Source organism: Leptidea sinapis, chromosome 29 (assembly GCF_905404315.1).
Source record: "Leptidea sinapis chromosome 29, ilLepSina1.1, whole genome shotgun sequence".
Taxonomy (NCBI): Eukaryota; Metazoa; Arthropoda; class Insecta; order Lepidoptera; family Pieridae; genus Leptidea; species Leptidea sinapis.
Window position 1 is genome coordinate 781,056 of NC_066293.1, and position 25,974 is coordinate 807,029.

At 38.5% G+C, this 25,974-nt stretch overlaps 1 protein-coding gene across 5 annotated transcripts in view; it reads right to left on the bottom strand.

The window, feature by feature from the left end:
* Positions 1-10,409: 10,409 nt before the first annotated feature.
* Positions 10,410-25,974, bottom strand: part of LOC126973240 (serine/arginine repetitive matrix protein 1) — a 34,561-nt gene continuing 18,996 nt past the window's right edge. For all 5 annotated transcript variants that reach the window (XM_050820441.1, XM_050820439.1, XM_050820437.1 and 2 more), the window contains 2 exons: positions 24,921-25,635; positions 10,410-14,835 (listed from right to left, as the gene is read on the bottom strand). In XM_050820441.1, the coding sequence (XP_050676398.1) occupies positions 25,015-25,635 (621 nt within the window). In that variant the 3' untranslated portion in view covers positions 10,410-14,835; positions 24,921-25,014. The remainder of the gene's footprint in view (positions 14,836-24,920; positions 25,636-25,974) is intronic.

Here is a 25,974-nt window from a genome sequence, read left to right on the forward strand (position 1 = left end):
TTCGCATCATCGTAGTGCCAAGTGAAGTGCTTGTCTGAGGAAAGGGCTGACCAGTATCAGGTGAGTACTTCAGCCACTTGGCGTTTTATGTTTATTGATTGTGAACAGGCCAAACTAGATTACCCGCAACCTGACTTAACCTGGACATCTAGCATTACACCGCACCCCATTTTGACTCCCTCGCATCACCATTAATTTTGGTCCTTCGAGCCGGATAGAACCAGCAGCTTTTGCTATTTAATTTGCTTTTATTTTTGCTTACCTAACTTAGAATCGATTCGCAATTCATATCTATTTCCAACCTTCGCATAGTGTTAATATATTTAGCTATTCACTTTAGTTTATTATATAAATATTTGTTCAATAATAAACACTTTACTCATTAATTTCGCATAATCTAACTGTATCATAACGAAACATATACATTTCATAAAAAAGCATTACAAGTTTACAACACATTTTCAATATGGCGCTTGAAACAAAAATCAAACTTGTAGTTGGTAAGAAACAGGCAATATTTTCGCATATAAATGAACTGTATAGTACTGCAAAAAAGATTTCTATTGATACAAATACGCGAAGTTCACAAGAATTTGTGGCCACGTCGGCGAATATTGAGAAATTATATAGCGAATTTAACGATCTATGTGACCAACATAACGCTTTATTATTGGAACAAAACCCAAAATTTGAATTGAATTTTAACAATTGGACCGCATTTCAAACATTATTTTCTGTTGTACAGCAAACTCGGAATGAGTTATTACAATCTCGTCGTCATCAAGTTGAACCGGATAAATCTAATTCGGTTAATAATGATTGTCGCCTACCACCACTTGACTTGGTTAGTTTTTCAGGACAACCCGAAAGCTGGCCTCTCTTTTATCACAGTTTTAGCACAAACGTTCATAATAATAAGCAACTCAATGATTCGCAACGAGTGCAATATTTGGTAGGCAAGCTAAGTGGAACCGCGCTTAACATTTTTGCCGGTATCATGCCTAATGAACATAACTATTCGACAATATGGCAGTCGTTAGTTGATAAATACCAAGACAAGCGAGCACTTGGTACTATATATTTAAATAACATACTCGACATTAGGTATACATCTGAGACCCCCTCCCACCTCAATAGTTTTGTTGAAAAGTTTCATGCGTCTATGTCCGCTTTAAAACAATTAGAAATTTCAGATTTAACAGAATTTATTTTTCTTCATCTCGCGCTTAAGAAATTAGATACAAATTTAGTACAACGCTTTGAATCATCCATTAAAAAAGATATTCCATCGAGTGCCGTCTTAGTTGATTTCATAAGACACCACGTTAAGGTACTAGAACGAACAACCAACACCAGTCGGCCAAATAATATATCGAACGTTCAAAGATCTCGCGGAACCGTTTCTAAACCATCGCATAATTCTCATACCTTTGCAATAATACACAATGACAACAACACTTGCAATTTATGTAAAACCGCAAAACATTCTCATATATATCAATGCCCGGATTTTATAAAACTATCAGTTAATGAACGCTTCAATTATATTAAAAATAATAAGTTATGTATTAATTGTTTAAGTTCAAAACATATGGCGATTAATTGTAATTCAAAAAATACTTGCAAGCAGTGTAATAAGAAGCACCACTCATTAATCCATTTTGTTAACAACAAACCGGTTCCGCAACCGCTGATACATACGGAACATCACACAGCTGTAGGCTCGTCCAGTACAGCTGAGCGGCCGCTCGAGGATGGTGCGCAGTCGCTCTGCATGCATTCGGCTAATAGTAACGTCGCATTACGTCATTTGCATAGCTTTGACACTTTATCTATTTTACCAACCGCGCAAGTATATGTTGTGACTGGTGGTCGAAAAAGGTGTATAATACTATAAGGTGCTTAATTGATAGCGCCTCGCAAAATAATATTATCACGCGCGCTTCTTGCATTAGATTAAATTTAGATGTTAAACCTCTCATAAATTCATCGATTAAGACATTAGGGTCTATTTCCACTCCTATTAAAGGTTACGTTTCGCTTACAATACAGTCACGTGTTTCAGACGCTCAATACAATTTAATTCTTTTAGTTGTAGATAATATAACTGAACCGTTACCGGCGCACACGATTGACAAGTCGACTGTACATTATTTTGAACATTTATCGCTCGCTGATGAATCTTGGAACGCGCCCGGAAATATAGACGCCATTCTCGGTGCTCAGATGTTCGCTTTTATATTATTTAGCGGTAAAGTTATACCACCACCGCTCGGTCGCTCTGCTCACTCGTCCAGTGTCATTTGCTCAGCACCCCACGCGCTTGAAACAACGCGTGGCTATATTGTTATGGGGGAAATACCTTCCACTCATTCTAACGATATAGTCTGGTCCTTCGGCCCTTTAGTAAATAATTTAAATAACATTTTAGTAAAATTTTGGCAGCTGGAGCAAGTGCCTTCTGTTAATAATATAAGTCCTGAAAATAAGGAATGTGAGCAGATTCTTAAATCAACGGTCGCAAGAAGTTCTTGTGGTCGCTATATCGTTTCGCTTCCTTTTAAGACCGATCCAAAGTTATTAGGTAATTCTTTTATTAACGCTCAACGTCGTTTGACCGCGTTGGAACGAAGATTCCATGCGTTTCCCGCTTTACGTAAAGCCTACAATGAAGTTATTGTAGATTATATTGAAAATGGATACTTATCAGAAATTCCCTATTCTTTAAACGCTATATCTGACGGCTACTTTATTCCGCATCACGCTGTTTTTCGGCCAGATAAATCGACAACAAAAACTCGCATAGTTTTAGACGCAAGTGCTAAAACCGATTCTGGCGTATCGCTTAATGACTTATTGCATATTGGGCCTAACTTGCAGGCAGATTTATTTACACTTCTTTTAAGGTTTCGTTATTTTAAAATCGCTTTAAACGCAGATATAAAACAAATGTATTTAAGAATTTTATACCGCTTCGCTGATAACGAACCAAATCGCATTTTTCAATTTAATTCAGTGGCTTTTGGCCTTCGCTCTAGTCCGTACTTAGCTATGCGGACTGTACGACAGCTCGCAGAGGATGAACGTGAACGCTTTCCTCTCGCTGCTGAAGTTGCTACACAGGAACTATTCATGGACGATCTGACCACCTCAGTACACTCTGTTGACGACGGTATACGCTTGGCGGACGAGTTACGCGCGTTATTCAAATCCGGAGGATTTAATTTGGTAAAGTGGGCAAGTAACTCGCACGTTCTTCTCACACACTTACCGGAGTCACACCGCGCGTCGATTGAGTTCAGCGATGACAATAGTAATTTAAAGGTGTTAGGCTTGAAGTGGATACCTACTACCGATACCTTCACGTTTACTATATCCTCAACATCTGTAGGCAGTACTAAACGGGCGATACTTTCAACTATTGCTCGCTTGTTTGACGTTCTAGGATTTGGTGCACCTGTCATATCATACGCAAAACTTTTGATACAAGAACTTTGGCTTGCAAAAGTAGAATGGGATCAGGAACCACCGGAAACTATAACCGAACGTTTTATTAAATTTAAAAATGAATTATCATTATTGGCTAACTTGCAAATACCACGCCACTTAGGTGTCACAGCTGGCTGTACTGTGCGCATGCTCGCCTTTGGGGACGCTAGTATCAAATCATACGGCTGCGTATTATTTTTGCATGTAACACATCCAAATCATGAAGTTTCCATACATTTTGTTTGCGCCAAATCAAAGGTGGCTCCTCTTAAAACAAATACTTTAGCAAGGCTTGAATTATGTGCCGCATTGCTTGCATCTGAGCTTGTGAAACAAGTGCATTCTGCATTTCATGACCGCTATTCTATAGACGAAATCTATGTTTTCTCTGACTCCACAATCGCATTGTCTTGGATTCATTCATCTCTACATCGGTGGCAAGTATTTGTTGCCAACCGAGTCAGTAAAATACAAGATATTCTTTCGCCTGAACGCCTATCAAGAGGTTTATTACCCTCTCAATTAATAAATCACCCGCTTTGGTGGTATGGTCCTCCATGGATGCGCCGTCCGACAACGGACTGGCCTATAGTGCCATTTGAACCATCACGTATTGATGGTATAGTTCCCGAGTTTAAAAGTACAGTTACTCTGACTGCTACAGTTAATATTAACAATTCGCCGGTTCTGGAATTATTGCATAGAATTTCTTCTTGGAAAAAATTGTTACGCATCATTGTTTATATACTTCGTTTTATGAAAAAACTACCACGCAGCACTACAATTCACATCGCTGACATTGAGGCTGCTTAACTGGTAATTATTCGAGAATTACAAAGAAAATATTTTTCTGACGAAATAAAAAACATAAAAAAGGGTAACGTATCATCCCCTTCTTTAAGAAAACTAAATCCGTTTGTAGATGATTACGGATTGCTTCGTGTTGGTGGTAGATTAATAAACGCAAATATACCATTTGAAAATCGCCATCCAATTCTTTCACCTCGTCGTGATCATTTGATTGATATTATAATTGATGATTATCATCGATCAAATTGTCATACAGGTTCTCATCTTCTTCTGTCATTACTCAGACAGAGATATTGGATTATTTCGGCTAGAAATATTATCAGACAACGCATAAGAAATTGTAATTTCTGTTTTAAGGTCGCACCGTCGCATCTTTCGCCTATAATGGCAAACCTCCCTCCTGCTCGTGTACAACAAGCTAAGCCTTTTACACACACTGGCATCGACTATGCTGGGCCTGTCAATATTACTCTTACCCGAAAACGTGGCGTAAAAAGTCAAAAGGCATACATATGTCTATTCGTGTGTTTAACAACGAAGGCAGTGCATATTGAAATTGCATCTGACTTAAGCACCGAAACTTTTTTAGACGCCCTTAAACGGTTTTTAGCTAGAAGGGGTCCAGTATCTTGTATTTATTCCGATAATGGAACCAATTTTATTGGTGCGAAACGGAAATTGGATGAATTATACATGTTTTTATGTTCAAAAAATATGTCTACCGCATTGCAAACAGAATTAAACAGCCATAGAATAAAGTGGCGGAATATTCCTGCACGCGCACCTCACTTTGGAGGACTGTGGGAGAGCAACATAAAAAGCATAAAAACTCATTTATATCGCTGCATAGGTCAACAGTTGTTATGCTATGAAGAATTGTTGACTTTACTAGTGCAAATTGAATGTCTCTTAAATTCGCGCCCACTGTGCTTAATATCGGATGAACCACATACTATTCTAACTCCCGCACATTTTTTAAACACGACACCTTTACAGTCTCTGCCCACATATGAAATGGACGAATCTATGAGCCTCTCGAACAGAAAGAGACTCTTATATAGTTTAGTTCATAGTTATTGGAAACGGTGGCATGTAGATTATCTACACACATTGCAACATAGACAAAAATGGAACACTCCAGATAGACCACTTCAGCCAGGTACTCTTGTTCTCATTCACCAAGATAATACACCACCATTGCGCTGGCCTACGGGTATTATTGAACAAGTATTCCCCGGAAAAGACGGAGTTGTTCGCGTTGCATTAGTACGCACTGCTACTGGAACTTTTAAGCGTCCAGTCGTGAAGTTGTGTCCGCTTCCATCACAATAATTTTTTTTCAGTAACTATTACATTTATTAATAACATAGATTCTTGCATTTTTTTTTGTATTCGCATTTAATTTAACGCATCACCGCATCTCATATTATATATTACGCACCGCATTTTTAAATATTGGTATGTTCATGCCAAATTTTCTGATCATAACCCTCTCCTACTTTCTTACACCTTTTCCTTACCCGCGTTTTTCCTTTGAAAATCCCATTGATTTCCAAGCCGGGGAGTATGTTTGCGCCGTTATTGTTCGCATTCAATAGCATATAGCGCCATCTGGGGGGCTGATGTACAATCCGAGCAATTGGCATCACCCTGGTCTTCGCATCGGGCGCTGAACGACTCTCTGGCCGCTTACAACGCGACACTTACCGATTGACCTTGTTCGACTGGACACCGCTGACCACGCACGCGCCGCGTTACGCATTCGAGCATCATTGTCGCACGTGGTTTTTTATACTACTTCTTTCGCATCATCGTAGTGCCAAGTGAAGTGCTTGTCTGAGGAAAGGGCTGACCAGTATCAGGTGAGTACTTCAGCCACTTGGCGTTTTATGTTTATTGATTGTGAACAGGCCAAACTAGATTACCCGCAACCTGACTTAACCTGGACATCTAGCATTACACCGCACCCCATTTTGACTCCCTCGCATCATCAAGATTTTATGACGATACGTCACTCGAACGGTTAGCACAGTTGGGAGAGCACTGGCACGGAACGCGAGAGGTCGTGGGTTCGAATCCCGTATTGTTCATAAAATTTTCTTTTCAAATAGTGTTATCACTTTAAAAGCATAACAACTTGTTTATACTATCGTATAGACTACCTGACAGCCCGATAGCACAGTAGACATATGTACCAGTACGGAAACTGCCTACAAACGTTCGAAATGACACATTCACACAAACATGCGCATCGACGAGGCCCCTATAGACCAGTGCCGAAGCCTTTGAAAATGATAAAAAGTGAAACAAAATAATAGTAGGATGAAACCCATTGGAAAAGGACGAAAATATAACAAAAATTAAGGGAAAAATAAATTACGGGCATTGTAATTTATATTTTTTTACACCATCAGAAGGTAGATATTTCAACGAACAAAAAGCCTCCAAACTTTTTGAAAAAAGCTGATATTTTGACGTCAGAATTTTCGATTGTTTTCAATCGAAATTCTGACGTAGGGTCCTTTTTTGATATTAAGTTAAAATAAGACGAAAAAATAAATATTTTAAATCAAATAAATTACAGTGTATTTGGGACATAATAAGGCAAGTTTTCACCAAAAAAATTTTTTTTTGAAAAAGATATAAATAAAAAACCAAAAACTTGGTTTTATGAATTTTCATCTAAATTTTGAGGTTATGTGAAAAAATGGTAATAACAAAAGTTTTAGATCTCTTTATTACCTACAACTTTGCCATAGGACTTGTAGTTTTGCCGGAAATCGAGATAAGCCGTTTTTTACCCTAAAACACCCTCCCTTTTCCACTTCCCGACCTCAGATCGCCCGTAATTTATTTTTCCCTTAATTTTTGTTATATTCTCGTCCTTTACCAATGGGTTTCATCCTACTTTAATTTTTTTTGGTTTCAAAAATTATCGACCCTGGTCTACTAAGCAGTTTTCGCAGTCAATACGAGTCGAGTGTCACGTTGTTATTTGTTTCCAGAGTACCTAATTAATGCCAGAGTATTGCGTGGTATACGGCTATTTGAACTCGGCTCCATGAAAACTCCAGTTTTCGTTTTTTAAACTATAAAGTAGTATATAATAATGTTTTATTGTTTTAATATTATTATAATTAGTAGGTATTCGAATTATAAGTCCGTGAGATCAATCATAATAAATTCGTGAACATAATGCACATTTTACACTAAGGTGGCGGCTGCAATATTTATTATCATTTTTTATGAGTGTAGTTTAATGGTTTTCTAGGATGTTTTTATATTTATTTATTTTGGACAAAAATACTTACCTACATTGTTTTGTCATGGTTTTCGTGACTTTTGAAACCAATACCAGCTAGTGCTGTCAAAATAAAATTCAAGATGGCGGCTGCAAAAAATTATCAAGTTTATCGTCACGCGTGCTGTTTTCATGGTTTTCGAGGGTGCTGAGATATATAGTGCTGTCAAAATATTAATCCAAGATGGCGGCCGCATGATATTGTCAATTTTTTCGTTATAGGTGTCGTTTTCATAGTTTTTGAGGATGTTGAAACTGATAGTGCTGTCAAAATGTAAATCCAAGTTGGAGCTACATGAAATTATCAACTTGTTTATCATGGGTGTTAATTTCATGATTCTTAAGAGTGTTGAAGCCAATAATGCTGGACTTAAAGAAACGAAGACTGAAATAAAATTGTGTATTCACCGACACTCCCGAAAATCATACCCATATTGATGTTATTGAAAATGTCACATCCGCCATCTTGGATCTTGAAATGGGTGTCATATTTGTCATAATTCCACTCCAGAAAATCTCAACATTGATACCCAATTTGATTTTATTGTAAAAGTCACATTCGCCATCTCGTATCGCAAAACAGATGACATATTCGTTATAGACACTCACGAAAACAATAATTGCCCCGTCTAGGCATGTTCGTGGGAGAAGAGTTTCTAAGACTGTGGTGGAAGTGAAACTTCAACGGACAAAGTTTAAAAACACATATTTCAAAGCTTCCCGTCAATATTTCAAATAAAATATTTCAACGAAAATTAAAAAAAAAATATTTCCAAGAAAAACATTCAATAAAATGTTTAAAAACATTACATAACAGTCATCATGTAAACTATAATATTGCATTATATATACACTTTCCCCCTTATTCATAATAGTCTGCTAACTTATAGCATTGCTAATTCTCACTCTGTCTTCTTCTATTGACCTAAATCAGAATGAGAAAAAACACTCCTTAGCGGATGTTTGAAGTTAGCAGACAAATATGAATAAGGGATAACGTTTACGTTCTGCAACGCCCCTTATGAAACTTCGTTCCAAAACTCGTTTTTAAGTCGGTTAGAAAAGTAATCTAACAACCCTATTGCTTCAATGGAGTGTACGCACATATAGCTAAGTATTTCATCAACAAGGCTTAGTTTCCGTACTGATACCTAGGTCTACTGTGCCGATAGTGCGTGACCAATTTTGATTGAAGATTTGTGCGTCAGTTAGATTAATATTATCTACTAAGGATTTAATTTCCAAGCGTGGCTGACTGTTTACGACTTGTCAAACAAAATTGGTTACAGTAACTATAGATCGTTTACCTTTTCTATCTTGCTGTATCTTCGCACGCTTTACACAAGTTGTATGACCTATAATTAATAGGATGACACTAAGTTTTTAGAAATGGCTAATTATAAACAACATAATAAAAGTAAACTCAAATCATAAAATTTTGACCTTACCTTGAAGGTCAAGTATCTATCAAGTACTGTAGAAGCACTCAACAGGTAGTATTTTAATTTTAATTAAAGAAATGAAACAAATTTATTGCTTGCTGACGCACGTGTAATTGAACAAGAAACACATTACACTAAACCCTTACACAAATACATTAAACATGTAAATATTAACTTTGCTGGCTTAAAGCTGCAGGCGTCGACAAGTACCTTATGTGCTTTGAAAAGATATAATAAAACTAATAACTTGTTTAATCAGTTTATGATTTTCTACGAACTTTCTTTTGAAAGGGATGCAGCAGCGATGAAATCAACCGCTATGTAAAATTATTAATTAGATTGCACAAAAAATAAATTCAAAAAACTTAAGAGATTTAAAATTGCTATGCAGATGACACACTGGTCGGTGGTGGTGGTATACACGCGCCATGCAGGTCTCTCTCAAACAATCGTCGACGAGTGCCGGGAGAAACTTGTAGTCCATCGAGTCCTCTCTATTCGAATTCAATTCAATGTATGATTGAACCGCCAGAAGACTCGTTTGCGCGTTAACCACTAAAAAACCCATTTGTCGTATCACCGCTCTTCGACAACACTTCCCTTAAAGCCTCGCCTAGTATCAGAATACTAGGTCTCGAAATATCGAGCGATTGCCAATTCCGCGGTCATCTGGAAGGCAAAGCAAATTGGCAGCATTTTAAGCACTCTACAAAGCCAGGTCCGGCCTCATAGAATGTATTAAAAAAACTTTGTACGATAATTGACATGGATAAATCAAATCAAAATCACTATTCATTTATGTAGGTCATGGAAATGACACGTCTTATGAATGTAAAAAAAAATCTTATTGTATCTACTGCTACTTCGTAAAGGGTTGAACTAATGAAAAAGACTCTTTTTCATCGTTTTACAAATCATTTCAATTACAATATAATATGTAAATTGATGCAACAAACATACTCAAACGTCAAATAGTCAATGCCTTACAAGTCAAATAGTCAGTCAAAAAAGTTAATGTAAATAAATACAAAACAAAAGTTATTGAGTACAGTAGCTGTATCATCCACACACACCGTAAATAAATAAAGGCATTTTGTGAGCATTTTATAAGCGATTATATGAAGTAGAATGCGAAGATACCACAAAAAATAAAATCAACATTTCATATTAAATTATGTTTTCAAAAATTATGAAAACCCCTGACTTCTTATTCTGCCGGTGAACTAAGGTCATCTCCCTGACCTCGGTCCAATGGCGGAGAGCTAGCGTCAGCTCAGCGGCGGCTCAAAATAATAAGGCGGGGCTTCTCGCACTGTTGTTCCGCCGTCCGTTGACCGATGACTTTACATGGGATAATGAAACACTACTGAATTACTAATCAAGTTTTATTACGATAGCATACAGTAAACAAGCTGCCACGACACAATTACTGTTAATTATAATTTAGTTCATTACAATAATTTACCAATATAATAATAAGTTAATCATTAATTTGCAGTATTACAACATATTACATAAGACGGGCCACATACACCTGTACTGCTGGCCATTTTACTAAAACATGATTTCATTTCATTTAGATCAAGTATAATCAGTTATTTGGGCCCGACACTGACACGACATCAACTCTCTTGTTCTCATGTCCACACATCAACATTTTATATCTAATAGTTAATTTCCTACACTGTAAACTATTATTATTTATAAATTAGTTATATTACCGCGTGTGAAACATGATCCACCAGACACGATTTTATATTACGATATTTTCACGATACACTTTCAGAGGAAGTCCAAAGTAAGCTGTTGCCACATTTCTCTCCCACTAGAACTGTTACCAGAATGTGTCACGAACAAGTTTAAGAGACCCAATAAGCACAAATCCTCTGATTTTAAACAATTACAAGTCTGTAGGACAGCCTGGGCATGGAGTAAGAACTAACACACTAACTAATATCAACCAATCAAGCAAAATGTCTTTTTGTAAACATTTTGCATATTCTTGGTTTATTGTTAGGTATAACTTTATACCAAGTTTATTACTAAGGCCGTAAGTGCTGCTGGCTGTCCACATATCACCGCAACAACAGTAAGTGACAGACACAAGATACTCTGCAATGTAAATAAACCTTTACTAAAAGTAAACTACTTAATACAGTAGAGCCTCGATAATCCGTACTCAGGCTAATCCGAACGTCGCTATAATCCGAACTGCATACCCCACCCCACTTCCTCGCCTTCGCCTCGCTGCTATGTTGTTTATTAATTAGTCTGCAGTTACGACTGCCACGTTGCGCGTCCATTCCACGTTTTTCTGCTCTGTACTCGTGCGCGGCGTGTTTTTTGAGGTTATAAAGATGGTTCCAACACCAAAACGCAAACATAAAACTTTGACTATAGCCGAAAAGTGCACCATACTAGACAGTTTAAAGGACGGAGTGTCGGCAACTTCTCTTGCTTGTAAGTATGGCGTTGGAAAATCAACAATTACAGACCTCAAGAAAAATGAGCAAGAATTGAGATCTTTTATAGCTAAAACTGAGAAAGGACCAGGGTTCGGAAAAACTCTAAAATTACCAGAGAATCCAGTGCTAGAAGAAGCACTGTTCACATGGTTTTTAGAACAAAGACGACGCCACATTCCATTGTCTGGTGGGGTCGTAATGGAAAAAGCGAGATTCTTCCATAAAAAACTAACAGGTTCGGATTTTTCTGCAAGTAGAGGATGGCTTGATAATTTTAAAAAACGTCATGGCATACGTCAGCTGAAAGTGTCAGGTGAGAAAGTCTCTAGCAATACGGAAGCTGTTCAACCATTCCAAGAAAAATTCCTAAACGAGATAAAAGAAAAGAACCTTTGCCCTGAACAAATTTACAATGCCGACGAATCAGGATTGTTTTGGAAGGTTCTGCCGGACAAAACTTTAGCCTCTTCTGCTGAAACTAGCGCTCCTGGGTCGAAAGTGTCTATAGAGCGAATAACTTTTATGCCTTGCGCAAACTCTACAGGGAATCACAAATTACCATTGCTAGTGGGGAAGGCAAAAAAGCCAAGATCTTTTGGATCTGTAAAATTACCAGTGCATTATGAAGGGCAGAGGCGTGCTTGGGTAACCAGAGATATTTTTCTCGAGTGGTTTAGAGGCCATTTTGTTCCAGAAGTCAAACGCCATTTAAAAAAAATGGGACTGCCACAAAAAGCATTACTACTCTTAGACAATGCCCCTGGACATCCAAATGCTGAAGATTTGACAACAGAAGACGGCAACTTCTCTGTACTGTACATGCCTCCAAATTGTACGCCTTTGATCCAAACTATGGATCAAAACGTAATCCAAAATGTCAAGATAAATTACAAAAAGAAACTCCTGATTCAAATGTTCGTGCAGCAAGAAGCCGATGAGGCTTTAACCTTGCATGATGTTATAAAAAGCGTCACAATTAAAGACGCCATTTTTTCGCTAGCGCAATGTTGGGATCATGTATCATCGTCTCTTATCGAAAAATCTTGGAAGCCTCTTTGGCCTGAAAAAATAAATTCAACAGAAGATAGATCAGAAGAAAATGATGAGTTCGACGTAGAAGACGATCTCCCGCTCAGTCTTTTACGTAATCGTGGTTATACAGAAGAAACCATTTCCACTTTCTTGTCCATGAGTGAAGAGGAGAATTGCACAGATCCTATAACTGATGATGAGATCATAACCCAAATAACGCAAGAGAATGACGAGTCTTTAGCTGAAGATTATTTTGCTTCAAATGTCAAGAAAATTACTCATTCACAAGCCATATCATCTTTGAACACTTGCTTGGAGTGGGCTGAAGAAAATGACCTGTCCTTATCGGAAAAGATGATGCTACGTAACTTGAGGGACAAAGCTTTTTTCTGGTCCATCAACAGGACTCGCCAAACTAAAATAGATCAGTTTATGACTAAATAGACAATTTACACCTTACGTATTTTATGGTACCTAATTATTATGTAAATGTACGGTAAGCAACGAGCCGGGCTTTTTATTTGCATTACGACTGTAGTCCTTACGCTGCTTGTAATAAGAGCGTTCCCAAGGTCAATATGTAAAGCCCAGCTCGTTGCTTACTGTACCTCTTAAACTATGTATATAATTAAACACTATTTTAAGAATAAAAATGTTTTTTTTTCTCCTTACATACTATAATCCGAACGCTTCGTGAGTCCGAACAGGGGTTAGTTTTGCTAGTTCCGATTATCAAGGCTCTACTGTACTAAAAACGTATATCTATAACAAGATGTTCATTTGTTCATAAATATTGTTCTACAGTTATTATATATGTGTTATATATTACAAGAGTAACATGGACTAGGTCAAGGTGTTACATGTTTTATCTGACCACCGGCTAATGATCTGTGTCGACAACGAAGGTATCTATTATAAATTATAGTATTTGGAGTTAATTCCGGGTTTCATAAAGTCAACGAACACGCAAGAATGAATCTCTTGTTCCAACGTTAGGCGAGTGAACAACTCCTGAACATGTCTCGAGGTGATCTTGTGAAACTTATTGGAATTAACGCTAAAGATCAACATTTATAACATTGAAATAACCTGTGACGTAGTCGACACTACCTTTACTATAATTCTTATTTTTAAAAGCAATGGATCTTCCCTAATTCTAATAATTTTCTTTTACATTTTCGATTTAGAATCAGTGGGTTTGATTGGATTATGATCTACTTCGGGCATAAAGCTACGCGTGCGAGTGGCTATAGTAGATGTACACAAGGCATCATTGTGTTAATAAGTTCACAATGAATTTCACGCGGAAATACGTTATTTAGAACAAAAAAAGGAAAAAAAAAAAAAAAAAAAAAAAAAAAAACAAAATAGAAATCAAATATTTCTACTGTGAATGTTTTGCCCCGTGGGTCCAATAAGAATCGTGAAGTTTGGGAATCCTTGTTCAAAGCATTACTAAGCATTACTGACCATACAAATATAAATAAGACGGTACTGCATGGCTCCCCGCTGGTCACCAGCGAATAACTAGTGATTGATCAGATCATAATTAATTTTTTTACGGGGTATTTTCTAACACGTTGTATAAAAATCAATTGCTGTCCATTACTCAGACATGTTAAAACTAAAAACAGCCCGACCGAATTGTATAAGTACTTTCTTTTTTGTTTGTCTTAATACTGGGGCTGGATTGAACCATGAACAATGAATAATTAAGTTGAAAGAAATATTTCAATTAATATTATGTCATTATGGTGTGTTCATATTGTCAGTTATTTGATGTGCAAACACTTAATTGATTTTCAATTCATGATTTATTGTTCATCTTAATTACATTTTGAACAGCCTGTTGGCTGATTCATATATTTGACAACAATATGTCTGTGTGAGTAAGCCTCACACCTCATTTCATCATCACTAACACTACACACTTTTATATAAGATTGTAGGACAACTGAATATAATTAATACATATAAATAAATTTGTTTCAAGTTTATCACTGTTTATATTTAATTGTTTCTTGATAACTGCAAACCGCATTAATCACCACAATACCTTATATACAATTAATACATTTAAATATAATATATATCTACACTATGCAATATAAATCTGTATATAATAATATAATCTAGTCACAATCTAACGTCCATATTTTTTGACGGCTGGTCGTCTCCAGGAGCGACGCGCGCACAAATCACTTCACACGAGTCCCGAGGTCAGCTAAAGCACTCACATCATCACACTGATCAGCTGACCCGGTGAGGCAGCATTACCACTTGAAGTGAACTGTATCTGTAACCAAGAGTCTACAATTATAATTTGGCCCACAAACAAAGAGAAAGAAATCAAACTGTGAAGAAATTTTTTGGCTTCAATACAAACATAATATAAAAAAATATGTGTGTGTAAAAAATATCTATATTGCTTTATTGATATAAACATGGAACTATGTGATGATTTACGACATCTCATTATTAACTGCAATGAGAGGGCACGCAAAGGGCAATACTTTGAATAATTTGTTATGTTTTTAAAGTGATAACCCTCACTTCTAGGATTAAAACAAAAATAAATTTTGAAAGGACAACCTGAGAGTTGAACAAAGCATACAATATTTTGTAAGGTATCACTTGAACGGTTAGCTCAGTTGGTTAGAGCACCGGCACGGAACGCCGGAGGTTGTGGGTTTTTTTTTTTCTTTTTTTTATTTATGAACTACCAACAGAATTACATGTGATACATTAACATTAAACAAGTCTTAGGTGCTAGGGATACACATAATTATATTTATAGGCAGTTACAGCATGTACACAAAAACAAGTCGTACAAAAAGTTAAAATTTATATAAAAAGTAAAGGCTAAATAAAGTTATGTAAATGTTTAATTTATATAATGACAGGTACATCTCATATAGGTATAAAATTCTCGTGTCACAATGTTCGTTCCCGTACTCCTCCGAAACGGCTTGACCGATTCTCATGAAATTTTGTGCGCATATTGGGTAGGTCTGAGAATCGGCCAACATCTATTTTTCATACCACTAAATGTTAAGGGTGGTCAACACGAATTTTTTTTTAAATTTTTTCTGACATTTCTTTTAAATTTATTTGATTATGAGTCAGCATTAAAAATACATACAACTTCAAATTTTCACCCATCTACGATCAACAGTTACTTTTGTATCGCGATTTTAATATGGGCAATACAACGTTTGCTGGATCAGCTAGTAAAAGATAAAAATACAAGAATAATAATAAAGTAAAAAAATATTCACAATTTTAATCTATTTAATTCAAAAGATCAGTGTTATTTGTGATGCCGTTGAGGAGCTTAAATAAAAATACCATATCATGTATTTTCCGCCTATCTACCAGTGAGTTCAATTTGAAAGTTTTTAGCCGCATGATATACAGGGTGGCGCAATAGAACGTGCATATTTAAAATATTGATTAAAAAATAAATACAAAAGCTATGGTTAAACTAAAACTGAGGTATTATTAAAAAATAACTGAAGTTTATTTTTTTAAAATAACATCGTCTAAATGATGACCCTCTCTACGACGACACTCCTCTAATCGCAAACGGAAGTTATTGAAAACTTTCTTCAGTAATGCTGGTGTAATTGCTGCCATTTCACCACGGATATTCTCCTTGAGCTGATCAATGTTTTTCGGATTATTGCTGTAGACTTTGTTCTTGAGGTATCCCCACAAAAAAAAGTCAGGAGGCGTCACGTCTGGACTACGTGGGGGCCATGCGATATCACCTCTTTTCGAAATCAGTCTGCCAGGGAACATCTGTTTCACAACCGCCATGGAATCATTTGATGTGTGACAGGTAGCTCCGTCTTGTTGAAACCAAGTCCTAGAATTCACTATTCTTGAATTTTCAAGCACTGGAGCCAAAAAACCTTCCAACATCGCAACATAGCGTTCGGTATAAACAGTGACGTTTTGCCCCCGCGCATTTTCAAAGAAAAACGGTCCAATTATACCTCTACCAGAGATTGCTGCCCATACTGTCACTTTAGGACTATGCAGTGGTTTCTGGTGCTTGAGTTTGGGATTCTCACTGTTCCAGTAACGACAATTTTGACGGTTTACGAACCCATTGATATGGAAGTGGGCCTCATCTGAGAAAAGGATATTGTCAAAATTGGAAAACCGATTAAGCATTTCATTAGCAAATGCGAGCCTTGCTCCGAAGTTAGACTCTTTCAATTCTTGTGTTAACTGCAGCTTGTAAGGATGCAGTTTAAGATCCAAGTTTAAAATTCGTTGCAAACTTCGTCTCGATAAGTGTAAGACAGACGATCTCTTGCGAGTAGACATTTGTGGATCTCCTCGTACAGGCTGCATAACTCTCAATATTGTCGTCGGTCCTAGATGTTCTTGGACGACCTTTTGAAATGAAAATGAATTTATTTCGGAAGAAAAACTGACACATTCACACAAAAAAGTTAAAGAGAACAAAATATATGCTTAATCTAATACTTAACTTAATACAAAAGGAACAAAAGCAAAACTTGATGTGGCAGTGGTCTTCCAAAACTGGAGTCCACTCAGTTATAGTTGTGTCCATACACTATGAGCACAACACTGATTTTCAGTGACCCCATTGTGTGAAGTTTGGAGCTGAACTGACATATTTTTAAAAGTAAAATATAATTAATTGTGGCACTAAAATAATTATTATGAGAGAAAAAAATATGATTAACAAAAAAAAAATGTAACTAAAAATAAATAATGACAATAACAAAAATAATAAAAAACGTATGTGTGTAAATATATAAGGAAGAAAAAATAATAATAAATACGAGAAGCTATTTTACATAATATAATGAAATATAAACAGTGTTCACCAAGGCAGAAGATGTAGGGAGGTATTGGTCATTAATAAGTATTTTTTGTATTTTTTTCTAAAATTCGAGACTGTATATAAACCCCGTAGCGGCGGTGGTAAATTATTCCAGCACTTGGTGGCTTTGTACTTGAAACTTCCCCTGAAAGCCGCAGTGTGATGCTTGGGAAGACAAAGCTTAGCCTTTACAATGTTCCTTGTTATAAAATTCAACACCCTGCCCTCATTTGCCCATAAAAGTTTCGAATACAGATATGCTGGCGTTTTTGTCTTTATAACTCCAAAAATCATACAAGCGAAGTGTAGCCGTCTGCGACTTTCCATGTTCAGAATATTGGCTTCTCTAAGATACGGACTCCCATGAGATCTGTGTAGAATATTCCAACAAAACCGGGCGCAGGCATTTTGCACTCGCTGTATAGTACTTTTGGTGCGGGCTCGTAGTCTAGGACCATACGTAGTGTCATTATAATTAAATTTTGAGAGTACCAAAGCATCACACAACCTGACACGTAGATTTGTATTTAAATAGTTCCTAATGCGATAGAGTACTTTTAAACGATAAAAACAGTTCGCAACAGTAGAGTTTATATGTTTCTCAAATCTAAGATTCTCTTCAAATATTAATCCTAGATTACGAACCTCATGAACTCGCTCAATAACTTTATTATTAATAACTATTTTAGGATTGTAACGTTCAATTTTTTCAACGACTTTAGGGGTTCCCAGTATCATAAATTTGGTCTTAGATGGATTAAGAACCAGTGAATTATTTACCGACCAAGTATAGATTTGGCTGACATCTGAATTAATATTTTTTTCTGCATCTGACATCTCGTTTGGCTTGAAAGTTATGTAAAGTTGAATATCATCTGCATATATTTGATATTTACAATGTTTAATGTTTTTAACTACATCGGCACTATACAAGATAAATAATAGCGGTCCTAATATTGATCCCTGAGGTACTCCGCGCTCAAGAGCATTACAATCAGAGAATGACCTACTTCCATCTTCCTGTGTAATGACTACAGTTTGGGTTCGATTACTTAGGTAACTGTGGAACCATTTTATTGCTTTCGGACTCAATCCATAGTAACTTAGTTTGGAGAGCAGCAGACTCGAATTTATGGTATCAAATGCGCGCGAGTAATGAAGTAGTAATAAAATCGTACTCTTTCCATCATCTTGTGCAGTAAGAATATTGTCAACTACGTCCATTAACGCTGTAGTTGTCCCTCGGTGTCCTCCAAAAAGCTCATTAGCTGCTTATGCACAATCTTTTCAATTACTTTTGATAAACAAGGAAGTATGCTGATAGGACGAAGTTCTTTAAAGTCTTTCGGATTGTCGTTTTTTGGTATGGGACGCACTAGGGCATGACGCCATAAGTCTGGAAACTTACTTGACGACAAGGATGTATTTATGATATGAGTAAGTACAGTAAGTTTTTTCTGTAGTCAGCTTAAGCATATCCAATGAAATATCATCAATTCCCACGGCTTGTGATTTCAACTCATTCAAAGTCTGAAATACCGTATGTTCATTTACTAGTTTAAAATCGAAAACAGAGTCACTATGACGATGGAACTCATAATGTGTCAGAGTAGACAGAAGAATCTCAGCACTGCCTGGAATGTTAAGGAAGCTATTATTAATTTCATTAGGATTTGCAAGGTGAGATGGTAATATGTATTCTTTTTTCGTAGTGATTTGAGTATTCTGTTTAATATGCTTCCACAATACTTGCGGTATATTTATATTGGATTTTATGTACGTATCAAAATATGCCTGTTTCTCTCTTTGTATTGCGAACTTAACATAGTTTTTTATTTCTTTATAAAATTTCTTATGAGTTTCAGGCTTACTTTTGCGTGCCCTTACTTGGGCTTCATCACGACACTGCATCATCTTCCTAATATTGTATGTAATCCAAGGGTATGTATTACATTTGATTTTAACATGATATGATATTTCTTTGGTGCATAAAAATCGAATAAAGATAATAGTATCGATGTTAATGAGACTACAATTTCATCAACATTTTCTAATATTAATAATTTCTCCCACTGGATGTCACTTAATGATTGCTTAAAATCATTCACGTTAATGTCTTTTATAGGTCGACACACGACCTGTTTTGGAACAGGTTGGTCTTTATTTATATTTAAAACACATGATATAAACGCATGGCTACTCAGACTTTCAACATGATCCACTGTAACAGATGATACGGGAACATGTGTGCATATTTAGTCTATAAGTGTTTCTGTTTGAGAAGTGAAATGCGTTGCCTCTGTCACATGTTGTTTTAATTTAAAGGTGTTTAAAAATGTTTCAAGTTTTTTGTAATTAATATGATTCGAATCAAAAAAGTTAATATTAAAATCCCCAAGTAAGACAATGTTTTCACACCAGACAAACGCGCCCATTGACTCAGTAAGAGCATCAAAAAATGTATTGACATCCATCCAAGGAGGACGATATGCGGTGCCCACGACCAAAACTCTGCCACGGATAAAAAGCTTAAGCCACATCTGTTCAACGCTTGGTGTAATTGGATGTGATAAGATACGTGCAGATAGGCCTTGTCTCGTGTAGAATCCAACGCCACCGCCTCGAGAGCGCACGCTGGTTGGGCGCGGAACATGTCGTAGTTTGTATCCAGGGACAGCGGGTGCGCGACCCTCTTGGCCCTGGCGCAGCCACGTTTCGTTTATAGCCATCAAATCAACAGTATGACGTTGCATTGCCGCTACAAATTCGTCATGTCTGGTTCCAAGTGAGCCGGGATTTAGCAGACCAATTTTAAGTTTTTTTTTATAATTGAACACAGTGATATTTTGAAACAATGTATATGTGACCAAGTGAAATAACGTTTATATTTGTAAGAGAATAAAATAAATAAAAATTTGTTAATATAATATGTAGATAATTTTTCATTTTATATAACCATACTTGATTTAAAATATTTATACGTACATATAATAAAATAACATCACAACCGCTTTTAAAATTTAAAGTTAATAAAACTTGTCCACAATAGTACTGCAAAACCATGCCACATAGAATCTCTATATAATAATAACACATTAATGCTAGAATAAAGATAACTAAAATATAGTACATAAAGTTCCAGACAATATTATAATTATTGCCGTTATCATTCAGACTCAGCGTCATTAGAAAAGAGAGAAGTGCATTAAAATAATAATAATTTTCTGTGATTAATGTTTTTGTAGCTCTCGAAATTCCAATATAATGTGATTGACAAATGTTTACTATAGCGAAAACAATATAATTAAAATTATGTAATAAAAATAAATTACTTTTAAAAAGTACTAAACTCACTCTTTGCCAAAAACCTTACTGATGTCCCGTTCAGAACGAATAACATGAACAGAGGATTTCTGATCTCGCCGAGCATATATTATCCCACCTCGGGTCCACACAAAGCGCCAATTTCTCTGTCGTGCAAGTTCCTCTCTCGCTAGGTAAAACAATTTACGATTTACGCGAGTCAGGTGCTCATTTACATAAAAACGGCGCGGTTCTCCTCCTAAGCCCATTCCCATGGTGTCCACTCCACGTCGGACGCGCGCCGCGTGCAGGAACTCATCGCGCAGGTATCGGCGTGTGAGTCGCACCACTACGGCGCGCGGCCGTCGGGTTCCTTCGGAGCCGGCTCCCCTGGATTCCACAGCATTTATGCGTACACCGAGCCTATATGCATTCACTATATCACGTTCCTCGAGACTAAACCCTATCTTTTGAGCGAGTGTAATGACAACGTTTTGCTTGTGGTTTAAACGTTGAACCAGTCTCTTCAAAACGCTGTACCCATATTTTTTTTTTTTTTTTTTTATGGAATAGGAGGACAAACGAGCGTACGGGTCACCTGGTGTTAAGTGATCACCGCCGCCCACACTCTCCTGCAACACCAGAGGAATCACAAGAGCGTTGCCGGCCTTTAAGGAAGGTGTACGCGCTTTTCTTGAAGGTGGTACCCATGTCGTATCGTCCCGGAAACACCGCACACGGAAGCTCATTCCACAGCTTCGTGGTACGAGGAAGAAAGCTCCTTGAAAACCGCACTGTGGAGGACGGCCACACATCCAGATGGTGGGGATGAAATCCTAACTTGTGGCGTGTCGTGCGAAGGTGGAATTCGGCGGCAGGAATCATGTTGAACAGCTCTTCGGAACACTCCCCGTGATAGATGCGGTAGAAAACACACAATGAAGCGACGTCTCTACGCAACGCCAAATGATCCAGCCGTTCACAGAGTACTGGGTTCCCGACAATTCGAGCTGCTCTGCGTTGCACGCGGTCAAATGGATCGAGCTGATACTGGGGTGCGCCAGACCAGAGATGACAGCAATACTCCATGTGTGGCCGGACCTGCGCTTTGTAGAGCGCTAGAATGTGGGCCGGCTTGAAGTATTGCCGTGCTCTATTTATGACGCCCAGTTTCTTTGAAGCCAGTTTGGCTTTGCCCTCCAGATGGCCGCGGAATTGGCAATTGCTCGAGATTTCGAGACCCAGTATTCCGATACTAGGCGAGGCTTTAAGGGAAGTGTTCTCGAAGAGCGGTGATACGGCAAATGGGGTTTTTTTTAGTGGTAAACGCGCAAACTTGAGTCTTCTGGGGGTTAAATTGGACAAGGTTCAACTTACCCCATTCCGCGACCTTCTCGAGAGAGGACTCGATAGAAGACACAAGTTTCTCCCGGCACTGGTCGACGATTTCCCGACGCATCACCAGTGCTGTCGTCTGCATAGCAATGCATGTTGGCGGTGTCCAACATATCATTGATATGCAGAAGAAACAGCGTGGGAGATAGCACACAGCCTTGGGGCACTCCAGCGTTCACGGGCTTGGGATTCGAGCAATAACCGTCGATAACGACCTGTATGCTGCGCCCAGTGAGGAAGCTGGAGGTCCACTTGCATAAGCTCTCGGGAAGCCCAAATGATGGAAGTAAATAAATAAAATTAAATTAGCACTCGGATTAGCACTTCACTAATTTGCCGTAGTCCATATTCAGAACGTAAAATGCGCGCACGCGAAATGCGCGACGCTTCCCGTCGAAGTGACTCATAGTGACTAAAACTCCATGAGCCCGCCTACCCAACGATGCAGACTCCCCCCGCCCGCGAAAAAAGATGATGCAATATGCACGTTCTATTGCGCCACCCTGTATTATGGTAGTTGCTTGTCTTTTCCAATGGAATAAATTTTGTGAATTTTCTTTGAATGCTTTCGATCCGATCCTTATGAACTTGGTAGACAGGGTTCCAAATTGCCGTAGCATATTCAAGTTTGCTTCTAACTAGTGTAGAAAACAATTTTTTTTTCGTTTTAAGCTTTTTGAAAGGCTTCGCGTTTCTGAACAAAAATCCTAGCATCTTGCGCGCTGATCTGCAAGTGTTTTCGACATGAACATTAAATCGTAGTTTTGTGTCTAGTGTGATTCCTAGGTGACGTATAATTTCAAGTTTCTGCAGTGGGCAGTTGCTAATTGTATATTTGTGTTCGGTTGGAGAGCGTGTACGAGTGAAGCTAATAATGGAACATTTTACAGGATTTAGATCCATGCCATTTAAATTACACCAGTCAGCAATTCTATCGATATCTTCCTGCAAGGATAAAGCGACATCATGAGTTAGTATTTCTTTTGTAAGCTTTAGATCGTCTGCAAAAATCAAGCATTTTGAATTTATTACACATTTGGTGATGTCGTTTATAAAAATATTGAATAAGAGTGGCCCCAAAATTGATCCCTGGGGAACACCCGATGTTACTTTAAATGGTTGAGAACAATAGCCCTTTAAAGCAACACATGAACGTCTTTCCGCGAGAAATGATGAGAGCCATGATAAAATTGATCCACCAAAGCGAAAGGAGGAAAGCTTTGTAACTAGCAATCTATGATTAACTTTGTCGAAAGCCTTCGAGAAATCTGTATAAATAACATCAACTTGTCTACGAGAGTCAACAGTAGTTGATCTGGCAGCGACGAATCTATACTGGGCTTCCGAGAGCTCGTAAAGAACACGGCGTGACAATATTGGGTGCAACAGATACTCGAATACTTTTGATAAAGTTGACACAATCGAGATCGGCCTGTAATTGGTAATATTCTCACGACCACCCTTTTTATAGATTGGGACAATTCTAGATCCTGCTATTGCTATATCCTGATATTGCCTACCACATTTGATTTGAGGCTTATTGACAACGGTGGATGATGATCGTCAACTATACTGATGGGGTGGCAACATTATTAACAGTGATTTGGGTAGTATTTGACAGGACCAGATCCAGTACTCTTTCGTTGGTGTTAAGTATGGAATTAAATTGTTTGAGTTCGTGTTCTTCAATGAAGTCTACAATGATATAATCCAGACTGCAACAACACGATGGATATAAGTAGTTTAACTCGGGCAGTTTTGACCATGTTAAAGTCTCCTACAACAAGAACCTGTTCGTTTTTGTAAATTGCTTTGGTAGTGTTTGTCAAGAAATCATTAAGTGTATCTCTTTTGATCGGTGGCGGTAGATAAACAGCGCAGATAGCCAAATAGCTTGGTTTGTTTTTTATCAGCACATCTACTGTCACCCTCAGATCTTCGCAATTGTTCTCCCATTGCGGTATTCGATTATATTTAATTTGATTTTTAACCGCAATTAAGACTGCTCCTCCATTTTTAGCTTTGTTTATATTTATTTCTTCCTATCTCTACGATATACTATGTAGCGACTATCAATAAACTCTGCATCAAATACACCGTCATTGAGCCATGTCTCAGTGAATATGAGGACATGGAAATCATTAGATAAGATATTAAGTTTAACATCCCGTATTTTACTCTTTATCCCTCTTACGTTCTGGTAGTATATATTTAGATTGGCGAACTGTTTCGAGTCCCGCATCGTTCATAAAATTTTAATAATAAATAAATTAAATACTTTGAAGTGAATACAGATAAATGTTTGTTATTAACCAGTTGTTTATTGCTCAACATGGAGATAACAGTTACATAATATCATATATTATCACCTATTTAAAACAAACGTACGGTTCAAACGTATACCTTCCTCTCTCACCACTTTACGCGACACGCGCGGTATTAACGTTAGTACGATTTCACGACAAATATTAACCGCGGGTGCTCATTCACATTAACAACATCTTTTTATTTATTTTTTTATATGTGCATGTGCAATCAGTCCCCAAACTTCTTTTAAATTTATACGTAATTTCTGAACAACATCTATCATTTGACTATCGTATTGTAGCAACAGCTCGGACATAGTCAAATTGGTCCTTCGAGCCGGATGGAGGGTTCGACCGTCAAACAAAACAAAAACATTGCAAATTTGTGAGTCTGGTGAATCTACTTGTTAGTACTATACCGATACCGTTATATATCTCCTCCTGACTCAACTGTCTTTAATTTTTTCCTTTTGGAATTTAAAAATAGTTGAAATGTGCGGCGGGCCTATGACTCACCGCGCTAGACGAGGCCGCCAGGGTGTCGCGCCGCTCAGTGGGGCGCGGCCCCCGCCAGGTCCACACACAGGACGGCGGCGGGGGCGGCGCGCCCTCAGCTGCGGCGGTGGCGGCCGCCCCGGCGCCGGCGCTCGCGGCGCGGTGGCGCGGCGTCCTGCTCGGCCCAGCGCTCGTAGGCGCGCTCCCGCTTAAGCCACTCCTGATACTTGTACCACCACTCCTCCCACTTGACGTAGTCGGCCAGCGTGAGGCCGCGCAGGTAGCCGCGCTGCTTGTAGTAGTCGTAGCGCACACGCACGTCGTCCCACGACAGCAGGCCGCCCGGCGCCGCGGCCGCCAACTCCTCGGGGTAGGCGCCCTCGGCCGCGCCGTCCGGGCCGGGCGCGGGCGCGGGCTCGATGTGCACGTGCAGGCCAGCGCCGGGCGCGCGCCGCGTGATGCGCATGTTCTGCACGCGCGCACCGCGGGCCGCCGACCACTGCGCCATCTTGCCGAAGCGCTCCGACAGCGTGAGCCGCTGCGGCGCCGCGTCCGCGCTGGCCTCGCTCTCCTCCTCCGACGACGAGCGCGTGAGCGCCGCCGCCACCACCGCGACCGACACGCCCCCGGCGCCGGCGCCGCCCGCCGTCCGCCGCTCGCCCTCGCGCTTGATCTGCGCCGGGTGCAGCGGGGGCGCGGCCCGGACGCCGAGCTGCGACCGCTGCCACTCCAGCACCTGGCGCATATACACATTGGGTTATATGGGTACTAAACTCGATGGCCAACAGGTATACAAGTGGTTAACATAAGGGTCGATGGATGACGTCACCGTATCAAGAGTGATTCTAGATAACGAGATAGTTGACCTTCACAGAGTGCAAAAAGTAAACCAACAGTCTAGTAGACCGCGATCCCTAATAGTAAAGTTTACAAGCCCTCGCATTCGAGACGAACTGTTTAAATTTCAATCGAAAATACCCTAAAGAAAAGCTGCACTCTGGTCACTCAGGAATTGGCGATAACAGACAGTCCATATACGTTACAGAGCACCCATCGCCCATTAATAAAAAACAGC